This window comes from Canis aureus, chromosome 15 (assembly GCF_053574225.1).
Source record: "Canis aureus isolate CA01 chromosome 15, VMU_Caureus_v.1.0, whole genome shotgun sequence".
Classification (NCBI taxonomy): domain Eukaryota; kingdom Metazoa; phylum Chordata; class Mammalia; order Carnivora; family Canidae; genus Canis; species Canis aureus.
This window is the reverse complement of record NC_135625.1, coordinates 21907753-21924620: the sequence shown is the minus strand read 5'-3', so window position 1 is coordinate 21924620 and position 16868 is coordinate 21907753. Positions and strand designations below refer to the sequence as shown.

The window sequence follows — 16868 nt, the reverse complement described above, 5'->3', positions numbered from 1 at the left end:
TGAAATCCATTAAGTTACAATTTCAAAATAACTGACTCCTTAAATCTAAATTCCTCTGTTATGCTCTCAGCAACATGGTTCTATCCTCTGCAGCATCCCTGCCTGTGACTCCACCCAACACCAAGTTCATGCCCCACTCCCTTCTATCTTACTGTTCATTCTGCTACCCTACTCCTCACTCAACCAAATTCTACCCACCTTTGAAAGGTCTGATCCTCTTCCATGGAGCCTTTTGTTCAGGTCCATCTTTGATAGTCCCTTCCTACTCTAACTCTTCTTACCCCATTTTCTACAGTGTAGCTCAGATCCTATTGCACCCCATCATGCTTAGCACAGGGCTATGCACATGTAGCTGAGAAATACAGTATTTCTCACAGTTTTATTAATATATAATTTATGTACCATAAATTCACCTGTTTTAAGAATATGATTCGATGATTCTTAGTAAAAACTTACATAGTTGTGCAATCACTACCACACTCCAATTTTAGAATATTTTCATCACCCTAAAAAAATCTCTTACACTACTCCCCACTACTTCCCATTCCCATCCCTAGGTCCAGACAACCACTAGTCTGCTTTCTTCCTCTCCAGATTGCAAGAAATATTTTTTAAGCTCCTCATATGGAGCACCTTTACCAATTTTCCAATGGCTACCATCACATATTATTGAGTCCCCTTTACAAATAACCTAAGGTAGACATTTGAATAATTAAACATTGTTAAATAAATGGCACTGAAAACCCCCTCCTCACTAACAAATTGATAGTATTTACTTCTTATTACAATAAAAAGATGTCATTTTTAGGTAAAATCTAAATTCCTAGATTTATTTTAAACTCAATGTTGATTCAACTGGAGTTTGTTTTGAAAACGGAAAAACAGGAAGAAGGAGTGAACAGATAACATGATGCCACCTTGAGAGCATTCAAACAAGTCACTTCACTCATGGAAATTAAATAGGTCAGACAAACATCCTTTTCTGCATTTCCTTGTTTTAAACCCCAGGGATGAGGGCTCCTCCTGAGAACAATTATAAAGGACAGCTTGCAGAAGTTCAGGATGTTTCTTCCTGTGTAAGTCAAACACAAGCTAAGGCTTGCATCTTTTATTAGTTTTACTTATATTCAGTTAAATGGGTCATCCCTTGTGCATTTTCTTACATATTAAGAAACTTTAAAAAATTATGTTTGAACTCAATTTAAATTGTGGCCATTTGATAACTATCTTATAAGCAAATAAATAAGAGAAGGAAAGCAAAATTACATCCTGCCCTGCTTTGAACAAACTGGTGAAACATTAATTGATAATAAAAGTTCATTTAGAAATATTTTAATGAAATTGAAACAGCTAACATTCAAAGCACATCAAGAAAAATGGTAGTTGTGACTTTCATTTTGGCATCGTAAAAGTTTAATTTTATTTGTTTATTTATTTATATTTTGTGATGCCAAAATAAAGCAAGATTATTTCACAGGTAGAAAACACATTTTAACAAAAAAGCAATAAAGCAATGCGTCTTGTGTGCAAAGGTGATATAAAATGGGAAAGTGAAAATGAGTCCTCCTCCACACATTCATATTGTTGAGAGACTGTAGACGCTTTCAGAACCACCAATACAATGGATATTACTTTTTCCAGGATTCTGTGAGCTTAGTCCTGAGAATACTGAACGACTTTTAAAATATTTTATTTATTTATTTGAAAGAGAGAGAGAGCAAACGCAGGGGGAGCGGCAGACAGAGGGAGAGGGAGAAGCAGGCTTCCCTCCCCCATGAGGCAGAGAGTCCCCTGAGGGGGTGGATCCCGGAGTCCTGGGATCATGACCTGAGCCATAGGCAGACACTTAATGGACTGAGCCACCCAGGCACCCCAATCGAACTATTTAAATGAAAGTTCTAAAATGTGACATCTCAAATGCTCCCTAAATTTAGCAAACAGATGCTTCTAATAAAGAAATTACCTCAGCTTTATAATTTCAACCCTCTCTTATATTTGAATACCAGAACTATAAAGGTTTTAAAAAACTATTCTTGTTTATTTCCAATAATTAGATTCTTTTTATCGTAAAACAAGAATAACACTTAAAATCATAGTCTTTCTAGAGTAGAACTAACCTATACATACATAGCATATTATTTTATGACATGGTAATATATTTAATGTGAATGCATTATACCATGATCATCATTAATTATAGGGGATTATTTAAGATTACTTAAGGTTATTTAAGATTTTGTTTATCACCAAAATTTTCAAGATCAGAACTCAAAGAATCCAGTGGGACCAAATGATTTGACCAGGGCCATCTCCTGAGTCTGAGACCAAGAGAAAAGAATATTTTATTTCCACAAAGCTAATCTACTTATTAACCTTCAGTAAGTAAGCCTTTCTGTAATCCTTTTTTTTTTTTTTGTAATACTTCTAAGCAAGAGAATTGTTTCTTCTAACAACTATAGCAGAAACTCAAATAACAGGAAAATATAAGTGAGTATAAGTAATCGAAATGAATCACAAATGTTTTCTGACCATGAATCTGTATATTGAAATGGGATTTAACACCTAACGAAATGAACACTGAGACAGGGACCACTAAAATAAAAGCTTCCCAATTGAAAAAATATTATAACTAAGCTTTTAAAAATTGGGGTATATATTTTACTCTTTTACAGTTGAAATAGCATTGTATCCACTAAAACAATTATCTTTTATTCTACTATGAGTGCATCCAAAAAAATCTCCAAATATAATTATCAGAAAGCTTCACATAATTCTCACTTTTCTTTAAATGAAGAATATTTTAAAACTTTTCTAAGTTGTCACAGACCTCAGTTACCAATTGTATATTCATTAGTAGAGGATAATCTGATATATTTATTTTGGGTCCAGTTAACTCTGTTGGCAATGAAAGGCCTGAAATAGGAAGATAAAAGAGATGGAAGTGTGGGATGATACTCTCTAAATATGAATAAACAAATTTATACGATCTTCAAATAAAACGTAAATTTACTATGAAACTTTTAAGATGGGAAAGTTACTCCTCTGTTACTTTAGTCTTTAAATAAATTTAATGTATTGAATTTCTGGATCCAAGTGCTACTTGCAATTTATGATGAAAGGCATTTACCCGTTCTTTCTGAACTGGCCAGTTCAAGATGCAGTGAGATTTAAACATCCCTCTTCGCAAACAGAGTGCATGGTTCAGTTTATAGTCTGGAATCTCCTCAAGAAAGATCAATATAATGGACTCTAGATTTTGTTCAATAGCTTGCTGAACTGCCTGGTGCACTTTGAATCTAGTAAAAAAAAAATTGAAATAAGTTACATATCAGTATACAGTATTCAACAGCCAAAATCTCCAACATCCCCCCTTACATTTATTTTTACCTGTCACTAATAATCAGGTTATTTTTTTAAAACTTATTTTTAAAATTTTTTGAGTGGTGAGTCATAATATAAGTAATATTTAAAAGCTTAATTGAAAAGTACACACTTAAAATTTCACAATGTTCACCTACCTTTTGCATAATGGATCCTTTAATAGATGCTGTGTTATAACAAAAATAGTTTTTCTACTCTTTTTGATGCTATTAATGATTGACTCGAGTTCAAGGACACCTGCCTCAAAGTCCCTCTCTTCAAGACAAAATTTGAGAGTTTCATCTTTTTCTTCCATTGGAGAGAAGTGTTCCCAGACCCAATCTCTATCTTTATAGGCATGAATTATATAAGCTGCGTATTCAAACTGCTCTGGCTGTTTGTCTATTTCTTTGAAACCAAGAATTCGGTGCACTGAAACATTCCAATAAAAAGATATCCTCCAGCCTTCAAAATGGATCAGCAGCACAATAAAGATAAAAGTCAATAAGACACTGGTATTTATTATGAAAAAGATTTCAAAGGGGGCACTGTCTTTGCAGGGTGATATATCAAAAAGCATCACTGGGAAACCATGATATTGAGGTGGAGTGTTGCAGAGGTAATGGCTTGATAACTCAGAGATGTTGGTATGGGTGCTGTTAATCCAATTAACAAACCAGGCAATACTTTCACAGGTACAATCAAATGGATTAAAGCTCATATCTAAATTACTGAGGTTCCTGAAGGCTGGCCCAAAAACATTCTTCTCAACTGATGTTATGAGATTCTTCTGAAGGTTCAATGACTTCAGAGACACCTGATCATTAAAGAGAGATGATGGAAATATGTTTAAATTATTCAATCCTAAATCAATGCTCTTTAATTCAGATAAGCCCTTGAACACCTCTGCTGGGATCTCATCAAAGCCATTAGACTCTAAATTAAGAATGTGGAGGTGAGAAAGACCCTTTAGAAAATGAACAGGACCACCGGGGTTTGCATGTTTCCATAGCCTTGCTAAGTTGTTATGCTGCATATCCAGAATTTCTAATTTCTCAAGACCCTCCAACAGCTCATCATTTATGTTGGCTATATTGTTGTTGCTTAGATCCAGAATGTTCAAGTTCCGAAGAGGATGAAAAGGTGAAGGGGAGCTGTCCACATTTCTAAGGGCCGTTCTTCGGAGCATCAGTCGTCGGAGGCTGGGAATCAAGGCAAAAGAGCTGCTCGTCAGTTGTAGGTATTTGTTGTAGGAAAGGTAGATTTCGACAATATTTTCTAGACCTCTCCACTCTTGGCCTGTGAGTTCTTGTCCAATTTCATTAAGGCCAAGGTCAAGTACCTGTAGGTGGCCCAGCCAAGAAAAAGCACCACTCTCTATTTTTGAGATTTTGTTTTTGGTTAGATTGAGTGTGATTAAAGGAGACTGAGCAAGTGACAAAAATGTTTCATTGGTTAAAGTTTGCAAACTTGTGAAGGAGTTGGAGAGACTCAAGTGTTTCAACTTTATCAATCCTGTGAACATATTGCTTTTTATGCCTGCGAAGTAGTTGTCTTCCATGTTCAGATACTGCAAACATTTTAGCCACTGAAAGGAAAAATCATCAATCCTGGGATGCGAAGCAAGGGAAGTGCTTTGTTTAGCAAAAGATCGTTTCAAATCCAGGTATCTTACATTGAGAAGCCCATAAAAGGAGTGGGAAAACAAATGCTCTATATTATTATACTCCAGTAAGAAATATTCTAGATGTGGAAGCCAGACAAAGGAATTGTTCTCAATCACATTCAAGTTGTTGTGGGAAAGATCGAGCATGGTGAGATTTGTATGCTTTAGTCCAAGGAACGTCATATTGCTTGTTCTGTGTAGCTGGGTGTTGCTTAAGGATAGATTCTGGATGCTTGTATTTGACAGTTCCAAACAAAGGTTCTCTGTGAGACTGGGGTTCAGCTGAACGTTGTTCAGAGAGAGGCCAAATAATTTTCCAATTGCATGGAAACACCCTGGAGAGAACTAAAGGTGGGGAGAAAAGGAAGTTAATAACCAAAGCACAGTGGTGTCCTCATGACTCTTGAAATGTTGAAACAATTCTTTACTCAGTCCCTTGCCCCTTCACCATCTTCTCTGTGTTTTCTCCCCACCCCTCACTGCACAGCTCCTTACTCTGTGCCTGCCACACCTACCTCGTGCTCCAGCCCCTCACCTTTTCTGGCCACTGCTTACCTTCCACTCATCATTTAAGGCCTCCTCTTCAGGGGGCCTCTCCTGAAACCTCAGTCTAGGTTAAGTCCCTGGTGCTTTTACTTGATCACACTGAGTATAATTGTAATTAATAAACTATTTGTAAAGTCACCCCTGGGGCAGATCCTGTTTCTGTCCTCATCACCCCTGTTCTCAGTGAATAACATGGAATGGATGGGTGGATCTTATTAAAAGCAGCGATTCACACTTTCCCTTCTGTGACTCTGAGTTCCAGCCTTTCTCTTTGTCTTTCCACCAAGGTTTTCTTCTGACTTTATTTCATGACACCACCTCCAGCTCCTTTCTGCTCTGCCCCCACTCCCCCCCTGCTCCCCGCACCGGAAGCCTTGGCTGCTGTGTGATTCAGCACCAGGGCAAGAGAATGGAAGGCAGGAGAGAAGGAATCCAGAGAGGACTGGTAGCCAGTCCTGGGCAGTGGTTAAACACCAGGAGCACAAAGAGGATCTGCCTCCTACGGTGCCTTCCATGACGTTAGGGTTCATGGAAGAAAAGGCAAAAATTAGGAGGAAGATGTACTTTTTCATAAGTAAAGTGAATTGGACTACAAAACAGACAATTGTTAAATTAATTAGGACGGACTTACATGACAGCACTATATTACAGTAATTGAAGTTGAGTTTTTGAATAATTCTCAATGATATGGAGAATGTTCATGATGTTGTATTATTTTTAGACAGCAGGAGGCAACGTGGTGTAGCTGTTAGGAGCATGGGCTCTGATCTAACACTGCCAGAAACCCAATTCCGTCACCAGAAAAATCACTTGTGAGACCTTGGTTCCTCAACCCTACTTCATCAAAATTTACCCTTGTGTAAAATGATGGTAAGAATAAGTTAGTTACAAGACTATGCATATATAGCTTATCACAGAGCCTGACGCACAGTGTAATTTGAATTTATACTCTGAATTTCACCTGCTATTGTTTTTTTCCAATTATCACTTGGAGTAAAGCTGGAGATGAAAATACCCAAATGCTAACATTGGTTGTCTCTGGACTGTGGGCTTTTGGATGATTTTAATCTCCCCCCTCATTACTTACATATTTTATAACACTTCTGCAATAAGTGTTCTAAATTTTAAAAAATGCTATTCAAATCTTAGCATGAGTATTGCATAAAATGTTCATTTGTTGTTTGTTTATATTTTATTATCTCAGGACCAATACACAGTCTATTTTTATTCTGAAAACCAATACAGCTTGTAAAAATCTGATTTAGTTTATGCTTGCCAATATTCTTATTCTCAGCCTGTAAAGGAAAAAGAATATACACATACCCATATATAAAAGTGATTAATGAACTGAATATCATGATCCAAAGAGAAGGTTAGTTACATATATTCCATTGTAAGAGGATTTTTATAATAATCTAATACTAGTTTTCATTTATGGAGCACTTACATGCCAGACACTGTGCTAAATTCTTTACCATACAGCCTAGGAAGTAGTTTTATCATTATGCCAATTTTATGAGTGGGGAACTAGAGTAAAGAACTTGAATAATTTGCCTGATTATATAATTATTAGGAGAGAAAGCCCAGGGGTGCCTGGGTTAAGTCTGTTAAGTCTCTGCCTTCAACTTGTGTCATGATCTCAGGGTCCTGGGATCGAGCCCCTTGTTGGGCTCCCTGCTTGTTGGGGAGCCTGCTTCTCCCTCTCACTCTGCCTGCTGCTTCCCCTGTTTATGCTCTGTCTCTCCCTCTGTCAAATGAATGAATGGATGAATGAATGAATGAATGAATATCAATCTTAAAAAAGAGAGAGAGCAAGACCAGATGCAGAGCTAGCTAACCCAACTCTAAAGCCTGTGCTCTTAAGTATCATGCTTTTTTATTCTTTCAGAGATTTTGTGTGATAAATAGTATTGTTTCACTTTACAGGTGAGGAAACTAAGACCCGGGGAGGTTATGTAAGTTCCCCAAGGTCAAAGTACTGGCCTAGAATTGGAAGAGGAATTTCAACCCACTTCTATCAGACAGCAGAGCCTAAGCTCCTAATTGCTACCAGACTCTCCCATCTTGTAAGGATGAAATGAATGGTCCCAAGCAGGAAGTATGAAGGATTTCTGGAACATGGGGCAAGCATGAGGTGGTAACCCCTTTCTCTAGGGAATCTTTAGATTCTTACCCATGTGACACAGGGGCTGCCCACACTTAAAGGTAGAACACAAAAAAAAATTTACCTTGCTTCTTACCTCTTTAATTGGATTTGATGACAACTCCAATTTTTCTAAAGAAGAATTACCAAGGAAATCAAGTTCTTCACGCCTCAGTACATTAATTTTATTATTTGATAACAGAAGCTCTTGGAGATTTTCCAATTGGAGCTGACTTCCTAATTTAGTAGATGACAAACCATTATGAGATAGATCTAATTTGACTAAATTCTGAGAAAGAAAAAAGACATATGGAAGTTAGAGTCTTGTTTCCAAAAATAGTTCCTTTAAATATACTGGAGTCTTAGAAATGACTTAGAAATAACAGCAGAAATGTCACCTCTCTATTATTCTATAGAAAACTGAAAGTAGGGGTAATAAAAATCTTTGTTGTGATTGAAAATACCATTGCAGCAAGGGCTTTGTTTCTTATGTCAAGAATCATAAGAAAGAAGAAAGAAAGAAAGAAAGAAGAAAGAAAGAAAGAAAGAAAGAAAGAAAGAAAGAAAGAAAGAAAGAAAGAAAGAAAAAGAATGAATCAGGGATGCCTGGGTGGCTCAGGACATGGTCCCAGGGTCCTGGGATCAAGTCCCACATCAGGCTCCCCAAAGAAAGCCTGCTTCTCCCTCTGCCTATGTCTCTGCCTCTCTCTCTACATCTCTCATGAATAAATAAATAAAATCTTGAAAAAAATAAAAATGAAAAAGAATCATTTTATTTCTCTTACCAAAGTAAAAGGATGTAAGCTTATTATTCATGATATAAGGACTATTCATAATAAGCATTTATTTATAATAGGCATTTCTTTATCATGTAAGGAATATTCACGTGGCTTAACAAACATAGAGTATCATGCATTAGCCTTGAAACTAAACGACTGGAAAAAAAAGAAAAAACTGTCCTTTAAAAAAAGTATGACTAGAACTTTGCTGTCCATGAAGTCCTAAAATGATTTTTATATTGAGAATGATTGACAGTTATATAAGTTTTGCATGATAACTAGTACAGAATATTTATTTTTGTTTGTTTTGTCAGTGCTGTGGGACATTTTATCACCCTTGTGCTATTTTTAACACATAAACTTCCACTCAGGTAAAAGGTAATGACCAGTTGATATATATTTGGGCAAAGTCTTATGTAATGCATATTAAAGAGAGTAAGACTTTTACTTTGTTTTTTATTTTATTTTTTTAAAAAGAATATTTTGCTAAGGATTACTCTAACCAAATTTTGAGGTTTTTGAGTCCAAAGACATTTCACCCACTTCAGAATCTAAGGAGGCACAAGAAAGAATTTTCAAATCACTAGGGAGCAAAATCATTTTATAAATATTTCTAAGCTATTTAAGTTCGTACACTATTCTTGGCATATGAGGTCATAGAAATGCCAAATTTTTTCTAGGTCTATAAAATGAAGAAAACAAAGTTTTAAAGTGGCTTTGGTTTAAGAAAAGTATTCAATAATTGTCTCAAATTGAGACACAAGAACATATATTTTCACAGATGTAAAATTCAAGCAAAGTTTTGAAAAAAAAAGATGGCAGCCATTGGTAAAGCAGTATTGTAAAGATATTAAATCAAGATTACAGAATTTTTAATTAAAAAATTTGCTTTATCATGCATCAGTTTGTTAACTTTATTTAAGTCAGAATTTGGATGTGGCATTTTTTTTAAATTACTTCAGGTACTAAATCAGCAGCATTAAGAGTTTATGCTGTTCCTTGTGGGATATTCTGATTCTCCCGGTTATGACAGAACAGATTCTTTGATCCCTACCTCTTGTCTCTAAGTTGTATTTTTAATGGGAGGGAGCAAGAGAGGCAAAGTTCTTTACAATTAATACTGAAATTGATTTAAGATGCTATTTCCTCTTTTGCAAACATTTTCAAACATAAATGGCCATATTTGTATGTGGGTCCCCCTCTTCCCACTGAAGATTAGTTTTCTATTTCCTCACCTTGATATTTAGATATGAAGTTTAAACATGCATAAATGACTTGAAGACTTACCATGAGATAACGTATTTTTAATTTCTTATATGGAGATGAACATTGTCATCTTACCTTCAGGCTTCGAAAAGGATTATTTTGAATGATCTTGATTGAATTGGACATTAGATGGAGTTCAGTCAAATTCACGCAGAAGACAAAAGTTTGATCTGAAAGGTGAGATAGCTCATTGTGTTGGAGGTTCAAAATTTCCAACAAGGGTAGTTTTTGGCACAATTCTGGCTCCAGTTTTGAGATGGAGTTAAAACCTCCATCCAAGATAGTAAGTTGACTATATCTTGTAAAATTGGCAGGTGGTAATCTTCTGAGCTGATTATGGGTGAGATTCAACACTGTTATGTTTGCTGGGAGGTCATCAGGCACTTGAGTCAACTTCAGGTGACTACAGTCAGCTACTTCATGTCTAACAACACATTTATTGGTAGAGGATGTACACAGTATCCAAAAAGGCAACAGTCCCAAAAAGGAGTAGATATGATAAAGCAAACTCTGGCTCATGATTCTCCTCCCCTCTAAAAGAAATGTCAACAGGTAAGAGATAATATTAATAACATAGGCTTTCATACGCATTGGTATATTTCTTATAAAATAGATAACCAAAAGTGACGACGTATCATCTTTTTACTCGCAACTTCTATGATAATACAAGCATGTATTATACAAGCAATACATCAAATAGAAATAAGTCAAATAGCACAGAAAAGTAAAAAAAATGGGGCATACAACTCCCTCTTCACTCTTCACCCCCAATTCAGTTTCAACGCGTCTTATTGAAAGAAGCACTATATGTGATTTCTATAAACCAAGATAAATTAGTTTTTTAATCATACTTTTGGGTGAATGGCCAATTTGGAGGGATATGTCTAACACCGGTTATTTGGTTATCATCTTGGAATCCATTCCACTGTTGTATTCCTGGGTGAATGCCACTATCATGGTTTTTAGTACCTTCTTTCTTGAATTTTTTTTTTTTTTTTACTCAAGTATCTCCTTGAATAGCCCTTCCCCCTCTCTCTCCAAAATATTTTTTAAAGATTTTTTTTAAAAAATTTATGATAGTCACACAGAGAGAGAGGCAGAGACATAGGCAGAGGGAGAAGCAGGCTCCATGCACCGGGAGCCCAACGTGGGATTCGATCCCGAGTCTCCAGGATCGCGCCCTGGGCCAAAGGCAGGCACCAAACCCCTGCACCACTGAGGGATCCCTCTCCAAAATATTTATAGGAAGTTTTATCTTTCAAGTTCTTGAATATCTGTTTTTGTTCTCTTGTCATATGATTTTGATGTGTAGGCTATTTGAGGTTCAAAATACTTTTTATGCAAAATCCTGAAGGCATTATTCCACTGTCTTCTAGTATTCATTGTTGCTAAAAAGAAAGCATGCCCATCTGGTTTTCTTTCCTTTATATGAAAGATACCTTTATTTTACTCTCCTTCTCCTCTTTGTAAGTATCTTTTCTTTTTCCTTGGTATTGTAAGATTCACAAGGATATTTCATGCTAAATCTTTCCTCCAAAATGTAGCTATACACTCTCAGGCATTTTCAATCTGAGGACTCATGTCTTCCTTAAATTTTTAGATTTCTTTTTCTATTATTCTTTGGATCATTTCCACTCTTTCTTTTCCTGTGTTCTCTCCTTTGGAACCACTTTTAGGCAGACATTGACCCTTCTGTGTGATCTTATTTGTATTTAAAGTTCCCTCTTCAGGGCCACTTGGATGACTCAGTCAGTTAAGCATCCAACTCTTGGTTTCAGCTCAGGTCAGGGTTGTGGGATCCAGCCCCACGTCAGGCTCCATGCTCAGTGGGGAATCTGCTTAAGGATTTTCTCCCTCTGCCCCTCTCCCCCTCACTTGCACTCTTGCTCTCTCTCTCAAATAAATAAACAGTAAAAAAATTTCCTTTTATATTCCACCTTTTTATCTTTTAATTCTCTATTTCTAGATATAAGCTCAGCTTTTTGTATCAGGATTTGCATTATATATACTTTTTAAATTCTAGTAATTATATTTTAAATACATACAGAACAGTACACAGATGATGAATGTACAGCTTTTTGAATTTTCATAAAGAGCATGTCAGTACATTCGCCACTCATTTTGAGAAATAGAGCACAATGAGCCCCCCAGAAACCTCCCTTATGCTCCTGCCCAGCCACCGCCTCCTCCTTCCCCAGACAAGCACTTCATTATTTCATATACAGAAAGATTAAATTAACTTGCATTTGTATTACATGTGTTAACAGCATTGTGCACCATGTATCATTGTATGCCTTTTTTTAAAAACTCCAATTTAGGTTTGTGAGATTGATCCACATCTTGTCCTTTAGCAGGATTTGCTCATTTCCATTCAAGCAGAATATGGCTATATACCATGTTATCTTTTTTTTTTTCAGCATTTCTAATGAAAAACCCTAGACAACAGCACAACTCACAGAATTTTGCAGTGAACACGCTAGTGTTATCATATATCTACCCATCTATCCATCCTCTATCTACCAGTTCACCGAAGTATACTGCAACATCAGTACCTTTCCGTCTAAAGAGTGTGCATTGCTACCTCCAGTTCAGTATTTAAAAGTTTTTTTAATAGAGTTTTTCTTTTGATATAAAATTTGCATACACTGAAATGTACAAATCTTTGGTGTACATACAAAATTCTCTGATTTTTGACACATGTATACATCCGTGTAACCCATACCCTAAAGAGATCCCTCATCCCCTTCTGGTTCATTCTAATCCCTGTCTCCCAAAGACCATCATAACTCTGACTCTCTTCTACTATATTGTTAAGTGACTTATAACCTCCTATCAATGGAATCACATTCACTCTCTTAAATGAGGCTTCTTTCACTCAAGTGAACTTTTTGAAGTTCATCCATGTTGCATATTGGGAGTTTTTTTTTAAACTAAATGGTATTCCATTGTATAAATATATTTTATCCATGCTGATATTATTAGACACATGAATTGTGTGAAGTTTTTCACTAGTATGAATTAATTTACTATAAATATCTTTAGATATGTTTTTATGGACATATATATACTTGATTTCTTTGGGATAATTACTTGTGACTGGAATTGCTGGGTATTTGGTAAGATAGGATATAGTTACTTTTATAAGAAACTGCCAGATCTTTTAATGAAGTTTGTACCATTTTACATCTTTACCAACATTTGGTACTATTATTTTTCAGTCATCCTGGTGAGTGTGCTGTAATATCTCATTATGGTTTTAATTTTCATTTCCTTGCTGGCTAGTGATATTTAACTATTTTTTTTAAAGATTGTGTTTATTTATTCATGAGAGACACACAGAGAGAGGCAGAGACACAGGCAGAGGGAGAAGCAGGCTCCATGCAGGGAGCCTGATGGGACTCGATCCCAGGACCCAGGATCATGCCCTAGTCAAAGGCAGATGCTCAACCGCTGAGCCACCCAAGTGTCCCTATTTAACAATTTTTATTTGCTGATTATCCATTTGTATATCTTCCCTTATATATTTGAAGATTTCACTTATTTTTTAAATTAGGTTGTTTCTTATTTATTATTGCATTACAGGAATTTTTTATATACATATGTATCAGTCCATTGTCAGATTTACATTTGTGAGTGTTTTCTCCTATTTTGTGGCCTATCTACTCATTTTCTTAATGAGTGATTGTATCTTCAGAATCATGGTAAAGTCTAATTTATCATTTTTTAATTATTACTACTTTCTGTGTTCTGTCTAAGAAACTTAGCCTACTCCCAAATTGTTCTTTTTTAAAAAAAATAAAAGTATGGTTTTAGATGTTAGGTTAAGGCCTGTGGTCTCTCTGTAATAAAATTTTGTGTATGATGTGAAGGAGGAGTCAAGGTTCATTTTTTTTTCAGTTGCACATCCAGTTTGTCACTTTTTTTTCCTTTCCCCACTGGATTGCTTCAGGATCCTTCTTAAAAACCAAATAAATGTGGGTGGATTTAAGTGTGGGTCTATATCTGGGCTCTCAACTCTCCTACACAGAAATACCTGTCAGTTCTTAGGCCACCATCACATTGTTTTGATTACTATGGCTTTATAGTAAACATTGAAGTCAGAAGTGTAAATCCTCCCATTTGTTATTCTTTTCCTAGATTGCCTTTCCCATGCCATGGTTAATAGGAATTATCTGAAATAATTTTACTTATTTAATTCATTATTCCACCTGAGTGGAGTATAAAGCTATAATAGTAGAGGACGTGGTTGTTTTTACACTGTACTGCTTTGCCTGTATCTAGGAAAATGACTGGAACATAGCAAATATTGAATAAATACATGTTGAATGAATAGCTTTCCATGGGCAGTTAATTAACTCAAGAAAAACTCTTATCTCTGTAAATAGTCACAACTTTATTTTGGTGGGATAGGTTCCTAATGTGATATTCTTTGGTATGATCATTTACCTAATTTCATTTTCAGATATTTAAAAAAATCAAATAGATTGTCAATGTATGGAGATAGATCAGTAAAAATGATATTTAAATAATTTAAGTTTTTCCATAATTTCTAAAAGTCATGTCACAAGAAAAATTCCAGATAAGTTTTAAAGAATAAAGTCATTTTTGATGATTAATTGTAGGAAAATAGAGCCAGTGTATTTATAATTGTTCTAGTAGGCTTTTTAAAAATAGTAGTTTTACTTTTAATTCTAATCTAGTTCTCAGAAATAGAAAAAAAAAGTCAGTTTCTTTATAATACTGGTACTGAGTATCATTAAAGCTAGATACAGTTTTTATATTTATAGGCTATGACAAACATCACCAGTGCAGTCCAGCTAGGATGCCCCTCACCAAATTGCTCAGGTACATGAAACATGTGGGGCTGGAAACGGTACATTCTGGAAATCTGGAACCAACTCCCCAAACCTCACCTCTCTGAGATCCTCCCAAATCTCTCTTCCCTGTACCATGAGTGCTTCTACTTTTCCTTACCAACTCAAACCTACAGTCCCTGCAATATATTCTCCTCCTTGTCTGGGGACATTTATCTCTTCTGGTAGGGCTATAAATAGAGATCAGAATTACTGAAAAGGACTAATCTCTTTACTAAGAATATCCCTGAAGGACTGTAAAACATTCCCAGATCTGAAAATATATTCATCACATGGAAAAGACTTACCAAATTACAGGCAGGGGGAGTGAAAAAGGAAAATCCACAGAGAGAATCTTATGAAATTTCAGGATTGTAGCCATTCACAAGAAAAAAGTCCCAAAACTTTCAAAGGAGAGCATACAATCAAATACTTCCAGAAGAAAAAGGTCCTGATTGATAGAAAACTTTCATCAGCAACCCTAGCCACTAGAAAGCAATAGTGATTAGCTTTCGAAATGATCAGGGGAGATAATTTTGATCCAAAAATTTCATTTCCAGCTGAACAGCTCAAGATAAGGAGAATATGCAAAGATTCAGGAAGTTTATAACTATGCAAACTGTATGAAAAAATTATTCTGGAATTTGCTTCAGTGAAACAAATGAAAATAGAGGATGAAATAGAAGGGAAAAAACTGCTATTGAGTGTGACGTAGTAGAAGCAAAGAAAGCTGAAAAGATGGAAAAATAGATATCGAGTGGGCCTTGCAATTTTACAAAGGTGCATAGAATTCCAAGTCTCTGTCCAAGTGGGAGATAATATTGTATCATGAGAAAGTCATGGAGTCTGGATCCAGGCTACTTAGAGCCAGCTACTATTTAGTTTGGCTTCTCCAGTTTGGTTTGAGCACTTCGCAATAATTTTTCCCCCTGAATGTATACAGATACAGTTAACCGCGGACACACAATCCTACTGTAAAAATGGGAGGTAACTTACTGAACCAGCATGGCCTGAGGCTGACTTGGATTTCGTCTGACTCACCTGCATTTGCCAGTGTTACTTTCTCATCTTCCTGTACACCTAAATGCCTTTCTACTTGTCACCTTCTCCACTTTTCCTTTATGAGGTCAAAGAAAGCCACTTTGGTACTCCCAGGAACACTTGAAGTGTTTTCTCTTTTTTCAAGCACATGATCACAAAAGGCCAGCTCCTATCTCCTCTCCAGACAACAAAACTGAGGGAAGGAGATAAACTCTTTCAAGCTCACAAGGCTCTGTAGCTAATGTAAGACAAAGATATGATTTGTTTCAAAGGTTGTTACGAAATAATTTCCATGGATTTCCTAATGAGCTTTTCCAGGTACAGAACTCCACATAGGAAAAAAAAATTAATTACTGCATAAGATATTTCAGAATGTTAATTATAAATTCTTGCTATTATGTATATTCTGGGTTAGGATACACTTCTCTCTACACCTCTATCAGCTCTCTTCTATTCTCCTTGTTGATTCTGACTAGATTTCAAGCACCAGATCAAAGAAAGACCAAAGAATGCTAAAACCAACGTGCAGTCCCAGCTCGAGCTAACGAGAGATCCTCTCCCAGTAAGAATTTTAAAAATATACCTTCATTTGCTCTGATAACGGCTGACCATTCCTTTTTTTCATTAGTCCAAATCCAGTTATTTTCACCAGGGAAGAATGGAAGATTTCCTGCGATCTCGAAAGTGAAACTAAAAAAAGAAAAGGGAAAAAAACTTCAAGTTCTTGGATTCTAAGAAAGGCAAAGGGAAAAAAAAAAAACACAATATCAGCAAGAGAACTATTAAATTGCTTCTTAAAAATGTCTTGCTTTTTTTTCTTCAGGCAGTCCCTTAAAAGGGTCACAGATTTAGATTTAGTAACAGAGAAGTTGAAAAAGTGGAACCTCCCTTCTTGGTGTGGGCAGGGCTAGTGCTCCAGATGTTAGTAGATACCTGAGAGTGAATTCCTCTGTTTTTTTTTTTTCCCAAAGGCTGTGCAAAACTGTCAGAACCTCCAGAGTGTGGTCAGAGTGACAGAAAAAAAAACCTCAATCCTTAATCAAAGCTAAGTACTTTCACTTCTCTTATCTTCTTAGCAACCCGGGAAGGTAAGTAATGCAGAAATTAACCTTTTGATCCAAGAAGACACCGAGTTCACAACAGAGGAATTGCTGGCTATGGCAAATCCAAAAGCCAGCCCTAATTCATGCCACTCCAGCTTCCACAGTCAGAGT

The 16868-nt window shown here is 36.0% G+C and overlaps 1 protein-coding gene across 1 annotated transcript; it reads right to left on the bottom strand.

Moving 5' to 3' along the window:
- Nucleotides 1-1316: 1316 nt before the first annotated feature.
- On the bottom strand, nucleotides 1317-16573 carry TLR3 (toll like receptor 3). The gene is made up of 5 exons (XM_077848794.1): nucleotides 16238-16573; nucleotides 9836-10293; nucleotides 7813-8004; nucleotides 3519-5371; nucleotides 1317-3296 (listed from the first exon to the last, which is right to left on the bottom strand). Exons 2-5 carry the CDS (start codon nucleotides 10277-10279, stop codon nucleotides 3068-3070), a joined length of 2718 nt encoding a protein of 905 aa, XP_077704920.1. The 5' UTR covers nucleotides 10280-10293; nucleotides 16238-16573; the 3' UTR covers nucleotides 1317-3067.
- Nucleotides 16574-16868: the final 295 nt, after the last annotated feature.

What these genes read in the sequence shown, in the direction of transcription:
- TLR3 (XM_077848794.1), bottom strand. Translation starts at nt 10,279, where the DNA reads ATGAGCCAGAGTTTGCTTTATCATATCTACTCCTTTTTGGGACTGTTG. An exon ending in ATCCTTTTCGAAGCCTGAAG is followed by an intron (nt 8,005 to 9,835) that starts GTAAGATGACAA and finishes TTTCTTTCTCAG; the next exon opens with AATTTAGTCAAATTAGATCT. An exon ending in CATCAAATCCAATTAAAGAG is followed by an intron (nt 5,372 to 7,812) that starts GTAAGAAGCAAG and finishes CCCCACCTTTAG; the next exon opens with TTCTCTCCAGGGTGTTTCCA.